General features: G+C 45.9%; 6 protein-coding genes across 6 annotated transcripts; 4 read left to right on the top strand and 2 right to left on the bottom strand.

Moving 5' to 3' along the window:
* Positions 1-2,116: 2,116 nt before the first annotated feature.
* GLAREA_10873 (Homeo) lies at positions 2,117-2,879 on the top strand (the record flags this gene model as incomplete). Its single annotated transcript, XM_008079973.1, has 5 exons — positions 2,117-2,449; positions 2,516-2,563; positions 2,619-2,651; positions 2,700-2,783; positions 2,838-2,879. 5 exons carry the CDS (start codon positions 2,117-2,119, stop codon positions 2,877-2,879), a joined length of 540 nt encoding a protein of 179 aa, XP_008078164.1.
* Positions 2,880-5,084: 2,205 nt separating this feature from the next.
* GLAREA_10874 (Concanavalin A-like lectins/glucanase) lies at positions 5,085-6,565 on the top strand (the record flags this gene model as incomplete). Its single annotated transcript, XM_008079974.1, has 3 exons — positions 5,085-5,208; positions 5,258-5,695; positions 5,742-6,565. The coding sequence occupies 3 exons, from the start codon at positions 5,085-5,087 to the stop codon at positions 6,563-6,565; spliced, it is 1,386 nt and encodes a 461-aa protein (XP_008078165.1).
* Positions 6,566-9,389: 2,824 nt separating this feature from the next.
* On the top strand, positions 9,390-10,313 carry GLAREA_10875 (NAD(P)-binding Rossmann-fold containing protein; the record flags this gene model as incomplete). The annotated part of the gene is made up of 4 exons (XM_008079975.1): positions 9,390-9,713; positions 9,765-9,819; positions 9,873-10,071; positions 10,124-10,313. 4 exons carry the CDS (start codon positions 9,390-9,392, stop codon positions 10,311-10,313), a joined length of 768 nt encoding a protein of 255 aa, XP_008078166.1.
* A 1,268-nt stretch (positions 10,314-11,581) lies between these two features.
* Positions 11,582-11,893, top strand: GLAREA_10876 (uncharacterized protein; the record flags this gene model as incomplete). Its single annotated transcript, XM_008079976.1, has 1 exon — positions 11,582-11,893. The coding sequence occupies one exon, from the start codon at positions 11,582-11,584 to the stop codon at positions 11,891-11,893; it is 312 nt and encodes a 103-aa protein (XP_008078167.1).
* An 891-nt stretch (positions 11,894-12,784) lies between these two features.
* Positions 12,785-13,965, bottom strand: GLAREA_10877 (uncharacterized protein; the record flags this gene model as incomplete). Its single annotated transcript, XM_008079977.1, has 2 exons — positions 12,785-13,043; positions 13,094-13,965. 2 exons carry the CDS (start codon positions 13,963-13,965, stop codon positions 12,785-12,787), a joined length of 1,131 nt encoding a protein of 376 aa, XP_008078168.1.
* A 1,398-nt stretch (positions 13,966-15,363) lies between these two features.
* On the bottom strand, positions 15,364-17,413 carry GLAREA_10878 (uncharacterized protein; the record flags this gene model as incomplete). The annotated part of the gene is made up of 2 exons (XM_008079978.1): positions 15,364-16,152; positions 16,199-17,413. The coding sequence occupies 2 exons, from the start codon at positions 17,411-17,413 to the stop codon at positions 15,364-15,366; spliced, it is 2,004 nt and encodes a 667-aa protein (XP_008078169.1).
* Between the last annotated feature and the right edge of the window lie 846 nt (positions 17,414-18,259).

An 18,259-nucleotide genomic window follows, 5' to 3' on the forward strand; every position in this document is an offset into this window, starting at 1 on the left:
GATCAGGAAGTTGCCGGTGGTTGTTGGAGAGCTGTCTGTATGTATCGAGCGCAATTTCGCTCCCGGAAGAGGAGAAACGAACACATGGAATGGTAAGAGGTGGACGATGGTATCGCGACAACAATACACTTAGTGCAATGCGCTTTCGATGGATGCAATTGATGGAATCCAAGAGACGACGTTGAGACTCTCGGAGATGTTTCTAAAGAGCAAAGAGGGCAGGTCGCAGAGGGGACCAAGCCAGCCACTTAGTCAGGGGGGAGCTAGACCTAGCTCGACTACTGGTTAGCTTCCCTTGACGTGCCCTTCACTACCCCGCGTGTCTAGCTGAACCCGGACAAAGCAAAGCTCATCTATCGATCCCTCCTGGGTATCTTCCCTCCCTGGTTTGAATGTACGACCATCATCAGTAAATACATCATACAGCTTTTCTGCCAAAGAATTCATCACCACCCAGGTTCGACTAGGATATTGAAAGCAGAGTGTGACTCACAGCATCTAGGCCTTCTTCATCTAATACTCCAGCAACTTGGGCAATCATTGCCTCATTCCCGTCACCTCACCCAGTCCCCGAATACTACTCCATCTGCTGCTCCAAGCACAAGTACCGACTGCCGCGCTTGCGGATCGATATTGGACAGGAGCAATGGCGACATGTCCCAACAGTGATGACTGGCACCAGCTCGCCGGCCTTTATTATCCAACTGCAGGCGACGGTCTGCTGGGTGCGTCACCGGGGCGTGTTCTGTTCAGGCTCTTGGGATGGCTCCAAAGCCAATATCAGACCCCTCCCTCTTCCCCGGGCAAGCCTTCTGCGTGTGCTGACAGGCCGTCCCGTCGTTGTCCACACGCCGTGTTGCATACAGAGCCAAGACCACAGACATCTGCAAGTCTCTCGATGTAGACCGACGCTGGCCTTCCCATTGCAGTTTGTTATGAGAAGAGTCCTACATCTGTACCATACCGCTATTGTCTCCCCCGTCCGATGCTACATTTGTTGTTCACATCAATCTGCGGGCTTCCCCAGAGCAGTCCCTGGGCTGCATTCCAGCCTGTCTGTTGCTTGTAAGCCTGCCCTGTCGGTGCTGTTATGGCTGTTGGCCATGCACAAAGGTCCCTAAGTCCCTTAGTTCCTAAAGCGTCCCATAGTACGCTGGTTGCGTTGGTGTTTTCCCTCTCTTTTGGGGCTTGGGTCTTTCTTCTTCGCTTCACTTCATTCCGTTTGCCTGCAAGTCTGCGTAGCATTTCTTTCCTCGTTGTCTCCCAACATTGGGGAAATCAACCTTGCATAGTTCACGGTTGGAAAGACATTGAGCTGGCCACTTGCAATTCTTGTTCTAGTACCATCTCCGGGTCGTGGTTGTTGGCTGTGTGCCGTTATGTTGCGCTGCTGGCTCTTAGCGGTCACACAAACACTCAACCGCTTTGGAGACTTGACGCATGCTCGGGTGTGGTGATCTTCTTAGGAACCAGCAAATCCAGCCCACCCAGCCAACAAATCCGTACCCCTCACCCTGTTAAGTCCCCTTAGCGTACAGGTCCCCTCGAGCCAGCCCTGTCAAGTACCGATCGCACTGTCACTCTTTCCCGGGTGTCCTTCCGGGTCAATTCTTTTCTCGATGACATCTGCTAGTTGTCGCCCGCATGTATCTAGAAAGTATCTTCCCTACCATGCTTAAAATATCCGAAAGTGGCTTTTCAGTCATCAGATCACAACGTTATTCATCCTCTGTCCTCATTTTCCTCCTAGAATTTATGTTTCGTACATATGTATGGTTGAGTACATCTCCTCGATTGCCGCTCTTTCCCCCCGCAATATCACAGGCTACATTTGCCCGATTTACCACATCGGTACCGACCCAAGCATCGCAATACTTTGCTTGAGATTGGCAGGAGAAGCATGTCCAGACCGCTATCGAGAACCGATCCCATCTGAAAGAGGCGAATGTACTTTGTACCTGCACCCTAGCCTCAACGCGACCCTCTGTAACCAATCCCCAAACACGCGACCTGCAGCTTCCTCCAAACCTGTGCGCAAGAACCTAGACTTTCCACTCCAGCTTTACATATTTATCGGTAACGGACTCAACACTCTTCCTTCCCGTCTTGCCTCTCGATGTCTAAACGTGGTGGCGAACGAGCAGACATTGGACTCAACTCTGGTTCACCATCTACCTCTACCATTGACAGTTCCATCAAACCAGAGACTACAGCTCCAGGCAATCCCCGAAACAACAAAAGACGTGCTCCCGGTCCGGCATCATCTCCATCAGCCATGTCTGGTCCATCAAATCCTGCGCCTCCTACGGCGAGTGCAGAGGAAGCAAACATGGGGTCGATGGCTCCACCGGCGAAGAAAAGCCGCACAAATACTCCTTGGACTCCTGCCGAAGAGCAGAGGTTGAAGACGATGAGAGATGCGGGCAACAGTTGGGCAGAAATTGCAAAGGTGAGAGATGGAGTTTGTGGACTTGAAATTCTTTGCAAGTCCAACAACTAAGCTAGAATGCGACAGACTTTTCCAGCAAGAACTGAAGGCAGTGTGAAAAAGCATTGGTACAAGGTGAGTTATAGCGGGTGGTAATTATGCATTATCATCAGCGACTAAGACATGACAGGATATGCATTATGCGGAATTTGCAGAAGACGAGGTAAGTCTAACAGTTCGACATCATTCTCAATTGCTGAGACTCAGATAGAGTCAGGCTCTCCTCAATGCCATCAAAGAATACGAAACCAATAAATGGAAGGTGATTGGTGCAAAAGTTGGCAAGCCAGCTAAGGTCTGTTATATCCACTTTGAGCACAACCTCAACAAAGCTAATCTTGGCTTCCAGGCATGCGAACAATATGCGAAAGAACATTTCGGAAAGTCCTAAGACACTTTTGGGCAACACGACGGTCTATACCTACGAACCCACAACGTGTTTGTAACGAATCGAAATATTCTTCACGAGACCATATTTGAGTCTTCACCCCATTACCTGTTTACTTCTTTCCCATCATGGATTCTTAGTTCGATCTCGGGGGCATCAATGATACGGAGATGGCGCAAGGAAATTTGCAACGCGTGGTTTACCGCCATTCCATTATTCTGGGACATCATTGGCGCTTTTTTAGTTGGAACGGCGCGCATGGGATTGCGAATGTGCCGGACACTTGACGCGGTTCGGTGCTTTTTTTTTTGGTTTTCAATGTCTGATCCAGCATGTCATGGTGGATGTTGTCTCTGCGACAACTGCATCTTCGATTGTGGATTGTGCATCTGCGTAATTCCTCTTCTGGATTTGAAGAGGGTCGCATAGGGTTGGGTTGGTGGGAGGATAATTCTGTTATTTCTACGCTGGATGTTTTGTGCGGGGAATTGAATTGGTAGAGCAACGGATACCCAATTGTCTGGACGAAGAGAGTTGTTTGTGATTTTATCAAAATAATTACTGTTGTTTGGCTTGGTCTGGTATGCAGTTCTGCCAAGTTCCTCGGGTGACTCCATCTCTTTGGGACGCACTCAGCTGGGATGCTAGATCGACGATACTGAATCCTATATTGGCAGAATCGCAGCAGGCAGGGAATACATTCGATATGTGCGAAGAGTGCAGCGTCTTAGTGGTTCGCATGGACTCGAAAGCTTCAAGCATCGTTTGCGAAACGTCAAGCAGAACCACCATAGCATGTCGTCTTGAGAATCAAAATGACTACCCGCGCGCTGTCCCAGTAGCTTTCCGTCCACTAATCCCTTCATCTTCACCCGTCATACCTTGAATCAGAGGTTGTAAACCATTCCCTTTTCTGCCGTCTCCTCGAGTGTACTTACAACTGGTAAAGAGTGAAGTTTGAGAGGGCAATAGGATAGGGCTGAGGTTTCAAACCTGAGAAGAGTTTGTTTTCTGAAGATATGATTAGGTTTTATTGATATTGTAGCAAGGGGGAGGTGGAAACGGGAACGTGGAGTTAAGGTTTGTTTCATGGGATTTTTTCAGCCTTGTTGATCCTGTGGGAGAGGAGGGTGGAACGAGGATGGAAACATGGGGTTTGCCCTTTGAAATAAGGAATTTGAATTTGTGATTTTTGATGGATAGGGTTTTGGGAGTTGGTGATGTGTGAATTCGAGGAATGATGCAGGTGTTTTTACGATGGAGGGAGTTGGGAATACGAGGAGGGTGGATCCGCGGGACATTGGATGTGGTGTTGTGGGGAGCAATGCGAGATGAGGAATTTAGGGAGAATTTAGGTGATAGGATGTTTTTTGTTATGTTTACAAGTAAATCGGCTTCTGCATAGAAGGACAGAAGAATGCAGCTAGAAATATGTTCCGACGTACGAAGGGTACCTCGAGCTATGTTATGTTCTTCGTATCTTCTAGTGGGATAATAATAGGAACTTCTTGGTCGCACCGCTCATTGGCCACAACAGGAAAGACTCGATGCAGATTGCCCTCTCATTGGATAAACTCGCCTATATATGGGTCGCCTGGTATGCAGCTAGCACTAATACGGCCGCTGATCCGCCAAGAATTTAGCCTCTGCCCTGCAAAATAGCATCAACCCCTGTTTATTCGCCTCAATGCATGCGTTTCTCTCCATTTTCCAAGTCCTTCTCTGACCTCTTCCTCTCTTCTTTCCCCTCACGCCCAATCCCACGATCCTCCTTACTACTCGACAAACAGCTCGACGAACCGGTCCATCGTTAATATCTCTCGCTCGACTCATCTTGTCAACCACTTTCGCTACCGGAAATCTACTGAATAATCTTTTTTTAATACGAGCGAGCTGCCCCCTTTTTGGAGAATCAGGTAATTTGCGAATCGAATCGAATCTGGGTTATCGACAATCGTTTATCGTCACACTTGCGAACCATTCACCCATCAAACCGACGCGTGAAATACCGAATCAGGAAGGAACGTTTGGAAGCGTACCCAGACATTCATCGCACAGCATCCACGTCCCTCGATCGCGCATCGCAAACTTTTTAAGCTCATCTGCAAGCACCCATCTCGACGACCGAACATCGCGTTTACTCGCTGCACGTTCCAGTTGGCGGTTACACGTTAATACATCTTTCACTCGCATCATACATCCTTCATAATGGTCCGATCATCTTTAATTTTCACGGCTTTGGCCACGGCTTCGACGGCCCTTGCTCAGACGACGGCGGAGATTAAATGTAGTCTCAGTTCACACTGCCCGGAAAGCGCGCCATGCTGTTCTCGTGGGTATTCCTGTGTTGCTGATCTTGGTACTGTGCTGACTTGGGTTAGAATACGGAGCCTGTGGAACTGGAGCATATTGCCTGGGAGGTTGCGATCCTCTGTCATCTCACAAGCTCTCTTCGTGTGTCCCAGCACCTGTATGCCGAAGCCAGAATTACGATTTCACTTCCCTCGACCGAATCATTCCTAATACGAAATACCTCGGAGATGCATCAAAGGCGGATTGGGTCAGTTCTGGAGCCCCAGTCATCTATAACAAGAATGTTCTTTTGACTATGGCGCCTGATACTGTTGGTACCCTGCTTGCAAGTTCGACTTACATGTGGTATGGAAATGTCAAGGCTACATTCAAGACAAGTAGAGGAGCTGGTGTCGTTACTGCGTTCATCTTGCTTTCTGATGTCAAGGACGAAATTGATTACGAGTTTGTTGGTGTTGATTTGAAGACTGCTCAGACCAATTATTACTTCCAGGGAATTACGAATTGTAGGTAAAACACGCTCTGATAATTTACATTGCTAATGCTCCGCAGACGGAAACTCCCAAAACATCACCCTCTCTGATACATTCAACAACTACCACACCTACGAAATCAACTGGACTCCAGATAAGATTACTTGGTTAGTTGATGGACAGGAAGGACGTACCTTGGAGAAAAAAGATACCTGGAACGCTACCACCAACCAATGGATGTATCCACAAACGCCAGCTCGTGTTCAACTTTCACTCTGGCCTGGTGGACTTGCTTCCAACGCCAAGGGTACCGTTGATTGGGCTGGTGGACAAATTGATTGGAATGGAGCTGATATCAAGTCTAATGGTTATTACTACTCAATGTTCCAGTCGGTATCTGTCAAATGTTACGATGCCAAGACTGCACCAGGAACAAACAGTGGTACCTCCTACACCTACAACAATGCTGCCGGAACAAATGACACTGTTGTGGATGGAGATTCTCCAACTGTTCTCAAATCTCTCCTTGGTACAGGAGAGAACATGGATGCAGGTGATCCAGCGTCATCCAAATCAGCATCTGGATCCGCCGCTGCTACACCAACCGCTGTCGCTCAAGTTCCTGGTTTGACCGGATCAGGAACTGGATCAGATGATCACGCTGGAGATACCCAACCCGGAACCTCTGCAGCTCCAGCCGCCAACAATGCTGCCTCTTCAACCGCCGACGCTGCAGCATCAACTCCTACAGCCCAGAGCAACGGACAATTCAACCAAGGTGGTGGTGCATCAGGATCAAGCACTACAGCCAGTGGAGCGGATAAACTTGGATCTCAGGAAAAGGCACTCAAGGGTAGCCTCTTTGCTGGTGTTGTTGTTTTGGTCGCCATGATGGCTTTGTAAGCGAGTTCCTTTCTGTTGTTCTTGGGATAGTTTAGTTGGATTAAAAATGCATACATCGTTTGGTCTTTTGGGGTTGCATTTTTTGTGTCTGCGTGTGTGGGGTACCTTTTTCTTTCTCTGCCTCAGTTCTACCAGGGTTCTTAATGTAATGGCGTTGGTTATGCCGTCCGTTCTTTTTGGGTTACAGTGGGTGGAATGGGGAGAGACTTTTCTTGTATACACTTCAGGGGGTTGATGTGGGTTTGTTTGGTGGGTATGTGTTGATTGGTGGTGGATTGGCAAGCAGTTGAGGGATATGGTGAAGTAGAATGAAGGGAATATATTCATTGACAATCAAACTCGTGTTTCTGTGGCAAATGTGAAGTGCTGTGATATGTTTTATCGTGATAATTGGTCGGAGCTGCCGATCGTCTTTGAAATTTCAAGCCATGGTCTTCTACCCAGGTATTCGTCTCTTCATGATGTAAAACAAAAGTTGTGAGGAAACGAAACCTTATCTTAACAAATAAATACATCTCTCCCTGTTCTTAAAAGCTTTCTCTTACGAGGGTTGTAAGTGAAGATTATTGTTATTAATTCCCGGACGCATCAAAAACCAAGCGACCCCCACTGCCCCACTCCACTATTCACAAATAACATCTTTACTTGCCTCACATTAAAGAACAACTTTTTATTTTCATTCTTGTTTAATAAACACCAATAACCCAATTTTCCTCAACCAATCAGGATAGGACATGTGGCCGAGTGGTTATGGCGGTAGACTCAAGCTCTTGCTTGGTAGATGAAAAACATCTGCGCGTATTTTCTACTGGAGAGATCCGCATGGGTTCGAATCCCATCGTGTTCATTTTTGGAGGGTTTCAAGGGCTTGGGGGTTTTTTTGGGGGGGGGGTTGGGTTGGTGGGAATTAGGTAGAGGGGAGAATGTAGTTGTAATTTTTGGGTGGTGGTACGATAAAACTAGTTTTCTTTTAGTATCTCTAGTTTCTATAAAATTAGAATTTACTTATACTTATAGTATTTATAGAATAGAGAAATCGATATAGAGAGGGAAATTTTACATAAGTGTATAAAACGGCTATCCTAATAAGTAGTAGGAATGTAAATAAGTCTAGACTAATTAACTTTTATAGATATAATAATTCTCGCAGAATTCATGCGTCTAGTCTATGGAAAAGTACCAAACTTTAACGATTTCCCACTCAATGAGATTGGATGCTGAAAGTCAAAATGCTGACTAACCCTTCCCACCATCTGCACCCAAACATAAACGCTTGAACCTATCACAGAGGATCGGGAAAATGTAAGAAGCTGACAACTAGTTTCTCCACAACATCATTGTGAACTTTCCACATCGAGTTGTCATCTGTCGAAGCTCGGCGTGTACCATCTGACCCCGTGCTCACCTGCCGCTTTGCCGCTAGGGAATGATTTGAGTGTACGGGGATGATGACTGTAAGCCAAGACTTGTGAATTTAAGAGGGGAAGAAAGAGCCTGGAAGAGAACAACCCTTTTTTTTGGAACGATTTTTTTGTTTTTGGTGGGAAATTTCTGGGGTTTCGGTTCATTTCTGGATGATACACCTTGACGAATACCTATTTGGAATATAGTGTTTCGGTAAGACATCCCCCCTCCCTCACCGCACTTCTAACATCCACCAAGACATCACGATGGACATCTCAACCTCGTCGCTCAGCGCCAGAGCTACTTCAGAGGCGCCGTCTAGTGAGAGGATCCAGGTCATCTGGTTGCTTGTCATGCTGGCTTGTGTGTTTTTTGTGTCGAATATGATTGATCCGCTCGTTCTCCGGGGTGAGATTGATGAGAAGAGGGACTGAATTGTTGGACAGTCTTTTGGAAATCGAACTTTGAAGAGGTTCCGGCGTCAAGAAGTTTTGTGTGATGCTGAGGTAAAGAAGTATGGGGGGGCTGGGAATATGAGGATTGATGAAATGAGTAAGTCTTTTGAGGGTTGTGCCGCGTGTTGATGCTAAAATACTCAGGTTCTTCAGAAGACCTGGGGTTTATTGCATTGCTAGTCGATGGACGAAAGCAAGTGGATTGGACATGTCTATCAGAGTTGTTGTGGGAAACATGTCTTTAGACATGAGGATTTTGCCGGCAACTCGAACGAAATGCCCTAACGAGAACCCCATTTCAGCGTCAATCTCGTCACAATCTCGCATGCAGAACTAACATACGTTTTAGACATTAAGCAATCCCTTAGTGGGATCGCTTCTCTTGCAGGTTGTCGCTTAGATATATGCTGTGATGCGGCTGGTCATCTGTGTTGGAAGTCAAATTTAAGGGTGGCCGTGGAACCCTTACGCATCATCGTTCAACCACGCCATCAGATGGAGAATTACAGCCTAAGATGGGATTTAACTTCAGAGATAACTCTGTATGCTTGGTCAGGCTTTAAAACAGGCATGGCGATTGGTTTTGGTGACCCTCAGGTCAGGCGTACTTTCTGGCATACTATTTCAGATGATAGATACTACAGTATCGCCATACTGTGTTGCTTTCATAGCAAAATCCTAGGAAACAATTATCTCGACACTCAAGTCTTTTTATTACGATCTTCTGGAAATTTAATACATGTATCAGGGCAGTGCGGGGTCGAACACTTGTGTGGCGGCAATCCTTTTCCGAACCTCGAAAACCACTACTGTAGCAACCGAGCCCATATTCGGGCTACACTCATAGATATAATTACATCACTATACTATTATTGTAAGTCAATCCTTCCCACAAACATTCATAATCTAATCAGTCTTCAGAATTCTTCAAATTCATCAACTATTTTCCCCATATCTCTTCCAACATGCAGCTACCACCTTCTGAGCAAAGTCTGGCCGGCAAGGTAATAGCTGTAACCGGAGGCGCATCTGGAATTGGAAGAGCAACTGCAAAGATACTAGCATCTCTGGGTGCCAAAGTGTCGATTGCGGATCTTTCCGCTGACGCTCTCGAGGTTGTCGCCAAGGAGATTAGAGAGTCTGGCGGCGAGGTGTTTGTTAAAGCCACAGATGTGAGAAAGAGAGACGCCGTGGAAACTTGGATAAAGGAAACTGTAGACAAATTTGGAGGACTGGATGGTGCTGCGAACCTTGCCGGAGTTATTGGGAAGAATCATGGGAAGATGATGGTATGTTTTCGAGACCATGTTTGTGGTATGGTAAGCTAAATGTTCCACCAGCTCGCAGACCACGACGATGATGAATGGGATTTTATCTTCGATGTTAATGTGAAAGGTCCACACTCCACACTGCAGTTCTGAAAAAATAGACCCACTGACCTACTCCAGGAATCAGGAACTGCATGAGAGCTCAAATCAATTCCATCTCAGATGGTGGCTCAATTATCAACGCAGCTAGCATCCTCGGCGTAATGGGTTCAAAGGGATGTAGTGCGTACTCAGCAAGTAAACACGCCGTCATCGGCCTGACTCGAAGTGCCGCAAAGGAAGTCGGCGCCAGAAATGTACGAGTGAACTGTGTGGCTCCGTAAGCAATTCCCTTGATGCTCCATCAAAAACTCAAAACTGACTGCGATTAGTGGAGTTACAGACACGCCCATGCTAGATCAGTCGACAAACACGTCTGGCAGTATCGGGTTTGGAGGCGCGGTTATTTTGAGAAAGGGACAGCCTGAGGAGGTGGCTAATCTCGTTGTGTTTCTGTTGAGTGGGAACGCGAGTTTTATTACTGGGGCTTGTTATTCTGTTGATGGGGGTTGGAATTGTTGATTCTGCGGGCTTGAGTTGGGTCAATATCTACCCAAAAATGAAACTTTTCTCAAAAGCCATGCTACTGAAACACTCATGGCTACGGTGAACTATCTAGGGTCTCATGGTTCTGCAACTGCTCTGTGTTGCTAAACACTCCTATCAACGCATAGGGTGCATCATTTCAACCGAAGTAGTTGAAATCTAGTACAAGAGAGAGCTTTGTGCACTTTGCAAACAAAGCCTTTCGACAACCTAGACAACTTCCAATACACAGGCTCTAGGACTTTCATACACTGTTTCATTTATGATCACTGGTACTATCATCTTATTCCATGTTTCGTATTACCTTCTGTACGCCACTTTGATTCGACCTCACGAAGCGCTTTCCAACACCTCAAAGCGTTAGTAGTTGGAACTATGCATTTTCAACCTCGTCGACAAAGAACTGTTTACCGCGCGACTCTTAGCCGCGGTCCTTATATAGGTATTAACACCCCACAATTCGGGCCTTTGTCTGGACATAAAATTTCTCGTACTTTGAAGTCTCCTGTCTAAAATGCCGCACGCGAAAATAGTTTTACGGACAACAGTGCTGACTTGAATCACCATCACAAATTCCTCACATACTTCACGCTCATTTTAAACCAGATCACGCATATCCCCCAGCATGAGAATTCCACGCCTCATCGCACTCGCCCTCCTTGGAGCCATCACAATAACATCTCATCTAACCTCCTCATCATCACCTGCCATTCCAGAAATCAATTCCAATCTCACTAACGAGACTAGACGAGCCGTCGTAGCTCTCTTCCCCGCAATAGTCGCTGGTGCGCAGTCTCATAAGAACGTAGGTGTCTGTTTGAGCAGGGGTTTTAGCTTTGTGACTGCTGTGGTGTTTGTTGGGTTTGTGTTGGTTTGATGAGGAGTTTTTGACTTTTTGGGGTGTGGGGTGGGGGGTAGTTGCAGATTGAAGATACAATGAGATAAGAGTAGTACGGCAAATATAGTGTTTGCATAATGAAGGTGAAGATGAAGGATGGGATTGTCTTGTGATGGACTGGTCATGAAGTGATGTACCTCCTAGCATGCAACACTTATAACACACAAAATGTATTAGCTACTCAATTGCCTTTACTTCTCCTTTATCCACCATTACAATCATACCTCTCCAAAAGTTGTAGAATGTTGTAATAACCAACTCCCCACCAGCTCCCAACCTCTCTTTGTGCTTGAATCCATGAAGAGTAACCCAAGATCCGTCAACGCAGCATCCGCAAAAGCTCATTATGCACCTACATCACCTCTACCGCCGTCTCCGAAACTGGATCTCCAGTAAACAACATCTACATGGATCACGCAGCAGTCAAGGTGGGTATTATGCCATTCTAACGCCTAGACATAAGCACGAGCCTGGTCTCAATTCGCTGGAGTATGGAGATGAGATGGATGGTTTCAAGCCAAGGAGGGAGGTCGAAAGTGAAGCGTTGGAAGAAGCACATGGTAATGGCGAGACTGTCAAGATTTTACTAAATGGGGAGACGATTAGTAAGGGTTGTGAAGAGGAGGAGGAAGGGTTGCATAGAGTTGGGAAGCATTAATCAAGGAGTCTGATATATTTGAAGTTGCTTCAAAGATTTCATAGGGATATTTTCAAGTCAATACAGTGGCATAAACTAAAAACAACGATATCCGATTCGTGATATTGTCTGGAAATGAAGCCTTTTAGTTGATAAAGCAGCTCCTAATCGCAAAGTCGATAAGTAAACTGGTTTCGGCTCACTGCTCGGTTTAGGAGAAGTAATGAAATTGTCAGAAACTTCTAGACGATCTTTAGCTAGATTGACAAATTGTACCTTATTATCTCACATTTCAACAAAATCAATAGACCTTTCCCATTCGGTAATCCACAAGCTTTCCTTCCCGGGAATTTCGACATCCCCCCTTTTTGTCACCATAAGCGAGCCCCACTTACCACACGTCCATCCAAATAGAGGACAAAATGCACTCACTTGCTACTCAAGTTAGACATATAAACTGGCAATGAAGAACTAAAAGATACTGCTGATGAGACACTTTTCGCTTGGGAACTGGAATTGCTTTCTAGCTAGCTTTTGCTACACTTTTTATGTATCGTATTACAGAAACCATGGGCATTTTCCATCGCGACATCGCCTATTGTTTAAGCGGAACTTAAGCTTTTCTACTCAATCGACTTTCTAGATTCTCTAGGTGCGAGAACAAGTTCCAAACTCTCTCGATGACAAATGAACTTGCCGAACAAATTTGCAATCAAGGTAAGCCTTGGTCAACACCCTAGCGTGCAGAGCGACAATGTGAATAGGATCTTATGCGTTCCATTTTAGAACGCTACCCTTCCCAGCAGTCCAAGTCCACGTATAGGCATAAGTTATGCGGTTATCCGACATACGCGGGATAGTAGGCTGCAGCTTAACGTTGGACTCTTCATAAAAAACCGCTTCCGTCTTGAGTCATTTATTTGCAACCTTGATTGCGCCTTGGAGTGACCGTGGTGGGCACGTTGGAGAATAATTCACCCCAGCTTCACACAACTTCCACACGACCTTGAGCTTGGTGACAGTGCTAAAGTGTGACAACCAGAGTTTGGTAATATCGTAGAACATAATACAGTCTGCCCAACCATTGGAAAACTCAATACAGATGCTGTTTATCTTGGTGCCAGCGGGGAAATTTGTAGAAACGTCGCTTGTTGGAAAGAATTCCCTGGCACTGTTTTATCATGTCAGTTATGCTTGTGAAAAATGGGTTGCGTAACGTACTCTAAGTGTATCTTACAGATCCGGACCATAATATTCATCGGGACTGAACGGTAGTTCCTGTGATTTTTGACCGAGAGTTGAAAAACATGCTGTTTGAAGTATGCTTCAAGTACCTCTCTGTGTAGGACAGGATCTGCCCGAAGCGCAGAGATTAGCTTTTGCTTCCAGGGATTGATGTTGATCAACAGTGAGTAAATCATCTGGCGAATTTCGGGAGGCAGTTTGTGAAATGTTATGAGAGTTTTGACCTCGATAACGGACGCGGTGAGAATGGTACCGACAACTTCACAATTGCGAAGCTCAGAATCGTCAACACCACACTCCTCCAAGACACATCCGTTCATGAAGGAACGAGCAGCCAATGTGTTCTTTATATAGCAATTTCGCATGGAACCGCTACTGACAATAGTCGAATTAAAGATTTTGGCGTCAAAGAGATCAGTGTGATTGATTTGACTGTCCAAGATATACGGCTTCCTCGACATTTGATCTTTATAGACGAACTCTGATGTACCATCGCCAAATCCTTTCATTCGAACCTGACAATCTTGCAAATTGGACTTTTCAATTTCGCCTCCGTAGACAGTGCAGTCAATGAGTGTACACCGACGCAGTTTAGAATAGTGAATAGTGACTTGAAATAGAACCCGGTCCACCAGTTCTACAAAAGCTAAATCCTCGTATTCTTGATATTTTGGGACCGCTGGTATGTGCTGGAGCTTCACATGGTCGCGAGGTTCGCCTTCTGGACATCCACCGTATAAGATGGTTGACTGCTGGTAATATTCCTTGAATGGCTTTGGGTCTGGAACTGCGATATCGTAGATGAAACTCTGTAATTGAGCCCGAATATGCGTACTAGTTTTCACCATCTCTTCTTTCGTTAGCGTTTGATTTTCTGTGATAGATCGCTGTTTTGTTTGTAGAAATTAGAAAGTGAAGACGTCCGCGACTCCGCGTCGAAGGATGTAACATAAACATGAGCACGTGCGTTGCGCTTGTACTCCTCATAATCTTATCGAAAGAGGACTGTGTAACTTGGTTCACCAGTCTTTAATTAGCAACAGCTGTGAGGACTACCACGTGGTAGACAGAAAGTTCCATTTTTGTGACTTTGTAAACAATAATCCAACCTACCTGGAAACATTCCGAATTTTTTTAAAAAGATACTGTAAGAACCAAAGAGCACTCTAGTACCTTATAAACAGCTATTCGGCCGGAGATCACACGGTCGGCATATCTTGATTGCAAAGTAGATTCACCTGAATTCAGTTGTCATTTCAGACGTGCTTATGTCCACACACAAACTTTAACTTAAGCTGTAGGACACCCTAGCACGTCTTCCGACTCCTTTCTATTTTAAGTCTCTAAACACTCAGAGTGCCAGAATCTCTTTACAGAATGTGAAGAAAAGAAGAGATAAAGGAGGTAAGGAATATCTGTGCTTGAAGACGATACTTTTGCGTGTACTTGAATACCTTTGAAAGGGGAGACACGAAGGTTTGGTGAGGAGATATTAAAGAAAACAGGTTTAATGAAATTAGCTGGCTGATATCGGCGGAAGTCGGCATTCACTGATTTGAAGTAATCTTCAAATTTCGCAATACATATTAGTTAATCAATATTGAGCGGCTCTAAGCGGTCATCTAACTACTACAACCTTATTTAACGGTTGTTAAACGCATGTCATTAAGTGAGTACTAGTGCAGGGCGACTATTTCGGTATCCAGTATGTTATTCTACATATATAGATTTATAGGGAGATCAGTAAATGAGACATCCTTAAATAAGACACAAATTCACATCAAGCTGCGAAGATTCAACATCTCTGACGAGTATTTCTATTTCACTCACCCACTATACATACATACAATGCCCCTCCCCCCACCCCCTCTCGCCCAGATTCAGGCATCTAAGAATATGATACAAAGAAAAAGCCATCAAGGCCGCACACCTATCACCCATCTCTCATCCTCTCCTCACAAGGACGACTTTCCCTAGTATAGACATTAAAAGGAAAAGAAAATGTACAGCATAGTACAGTGTGTATACCTCGCAAGAACCCCCACCTATTCACCCATCCAGCAAGCGCAAAAAACATAGATATATCTAAGGATCCCTTTCTTTGCTCCCCTGCCACTCTGCAAAATTCAAAGGCTCAAACAGCAGCGCTAAAAATGCAGTCAAATAACGAGATCAAGATATGTTACAGATCCTCCTCCTCCGGCTTCGATTAATTATTAGTTTTTAAGTTTGGGTCGCAGCGACATTTACTGTGCGTTCGACCCCTGGAATTCGCGACTGCCATTATTAACATTCTGCATCTCGACGTCGGCTGCAGAAAGTGCAGCACCGCCTTGAAACTCTTTTTTGATAGGTGCAGTTCTTTTTCCTTTTCTCTCGCCGAATCTTTGATCCCCTTCTTCGTATTTTCGCTTGAAGTTTAGGTACGTAGGAGGCCTTGGTCGACAAAGCACAACGAACCAATTCTTGAGGACGCTTCCTTGGGTGAAAGGACGGTGGCGGTCTTTCTTTAGGAATTTATGAGAATTGAGATATTCTCTGGTGGTTTCGCCACGGCCCATAAGGAAAAGGTGATAGCCCATTAATGCTGCGGGATAAGGGGTGACGATAACGGCGTAGATGACCGTGGCAAACGGGACACGGAAGTGGCTGATTGACTGCTTGAAATTTATGTCGTTTCTGTTCATATAGACAAGAATTTGCGCCAGGCATGCTGCAATGGTAATGGCACCCATTAAAGTAGAGTAGCTAACGTAGGCGAAGAAATAACGGTAATTTCGTCTTCCGATGCAGTTGTTGAGCCACACGCAGTGATGATCCTGAGTTTCGATACAATTGTCACATACTCGGCAGTGATGGCCACGAGGAGGCCGCCAAATATTGCAGGTTTTGCAGTATTTTGTTGGTACCTCCATGGCAGCTGCACTTGATTGTGCTGATTTGATCATCGTCCAGTCATTCAATGATGGCCCGATGGCGAGTGCATCCTCGTTTTCGTCAACAGGTGGCATGGGATGAAGGTTTCGTGGTAGAATCTGTTGAGTCAGCGGAATTCAAATTAACATAAAGAGTGGAACTTACTCCAGGGTCCGAAACGGAAGCATGGATGAATGATGATATGCAGATGTAAAACACGTAAGCATAGACAATAGGTATGGCTGGTGAAATATTATGCCATAACCATGGTGCAGAAGTTGTAAAGAAAAGGACCGCAGGTAATATAGTGAGCAAGCCAGTAGCTATATTGACTGGTTTATCTCGCGAGTTTTGTAATCGACCGCCCCAGAAGAAGACGGTGTTTCCAGTGAAATATTGATAGTTTGTACCGAGTTTTGCAGGTTTGGGAACGGGCTTTTGTGGTTCTGGTGGCATGCCTGGAGAAGAAGCGACAGAAGCCAACTTTTCTCTCCCTTGGGTATTGCGATCAGGATGGTTAGTTTGACTATCACCTCGGCTGGGTAGGAGAAAGCTAGATCGAAAAGACCGAGGTGATTTAGCAGGAGTAGGCAGATTTGCCCCAAGCCCATGCTTATAATTTTTATCAATATTCAGGCTTAAGCCTTTATTGTTGCTGGGTCGTTGGAGTGGTCTCACACTTTCCGACAAGCTTCCGGTCGGGTAGTGTCCACGAGTAGGGCTAGTGTTTGCTGTTACTCTCTCCGCCGTCTCCTGCTCTGTCATTTCAGTACCTCGTGATGGCGGTGGTAGACCATCTTCATCCACAGTGCTCTGTATCCTTCCAATTGGATTCGAGGTAACACTATTCCTTGCAACACTGCTCCCTCCATCTACAGATCCATCGTCGCTCGGCTGTGGTACGAAAGGTCTGACACCTCTTTGAGCTTGTAACCTTTGAGCGTTCATGGGGCGGAAAAAAGCATGCGACGTCAATGATGGCACATGAGTCCTACTCGAACTCTGTGGTCGAGTCCCGGTCGATTCCGTCGCAGATCCAGCAACACTGCCCATCGTACTCCCACGTTGCATATTATTACCAGCGGCAAATCCTCTTCTAGACGGGGGGGACTGGCCCCAACCTCCTCTCTGCGATGATACTCCTGTCACAGCAGTATTCGGTCTTGATGTCTCCGCACCTCCTCGGTGTCCTGGCAAGCGTGCGCCTCGACTAGCAGGTGCCATTCCGTGTTCACCCCCATCATCTGAGGCTATGTCGGTCATCCGAGATGATAATATACTCTCGCCATCGCCTCGATCGCTGTCGGGTACGGGGTTGGGAAATGAATTATCCATATCGGTCGAATGTGGTCTATTTCCAGCAGCGTCTCTCGAAGCCATTTCGAACTGGCAGATGGTTCGCCACGATAGGTTAACTTGACTTGTCTATAACCACCTTCATCCCTATGCAAATATCATCTGGAAACGCTGATTCAAAGTTTGGTTTGTGGAGTATTAGCGCGGAGTTGGGAAATTAATAGTAGTGTCGCAAAGCGCAATCGTGAAGTCGCAGAAGTAGGCGTAATGGATCGTGACGAAGTGAACAAATATGTAGAGAAATTAAGATCGCGGTAGCGGTTAAGGAGAGTTGATTCCAGATCTGGTCTGCGTGAAATTATTGTGCGTTGACGGTTTGGTGAGGAGGACAAAAGATAGATTTCTTCTCAAGAGTTCGAGAGCCAAGGGGGTCAGTGACATGAACCGCGACGCCGGTCCAAGCGCTGTGCCTCTCTCAGAAAAGATCGAATCGCGCCCGAGAGGATGGTTGTCGATTGGCTGCTAGCAAGGGTTGGAAATTAATTCAGAAGATCCAGAATCCGAATTGGGCGACGCATGAGGCCACACAAACGAAAAGAAATCAATCAGAGGGACAAAATCCAGAGATCATTGAGATGTTCTATTGCCATGCAGGTACAAGATGGGAGTTGCTGACGAAGGAAAGAGCGGATCTGGATGGCTGCGGGAGGTTGACCTCCGAACTATTCATGCAAGTTTGGAAGACAGAATCGCACATCACAACAGCTAGATACCTAGATAGTTTCTTCATAGCAATTTGCAAGAAGCGAGCCATAAAGTCAACGATGAAGCTTTTGATGTCAGACAATTTAATGTGAACGTGGGAAATGCCCGGCAGAGCAACCGAATTTCAGCTGTCGCGCCACAGAAAGGTGGGCCAAGAAATGGCTG

Source organism: Glarea lozoyensis (assembly GCF_000409485.1).
Source record: "Glarea lozoyensis ATCC 20868 chromosome Unknown GLAREA12, whole genome shotgun sequence".
Classification (NCBI taxonomy): Eukaryota; Fungi; Ascomycota; class Leotiomycetes; order Helotiales; family Helotiaceae; genus Glarea; species Glarea lozoyensis.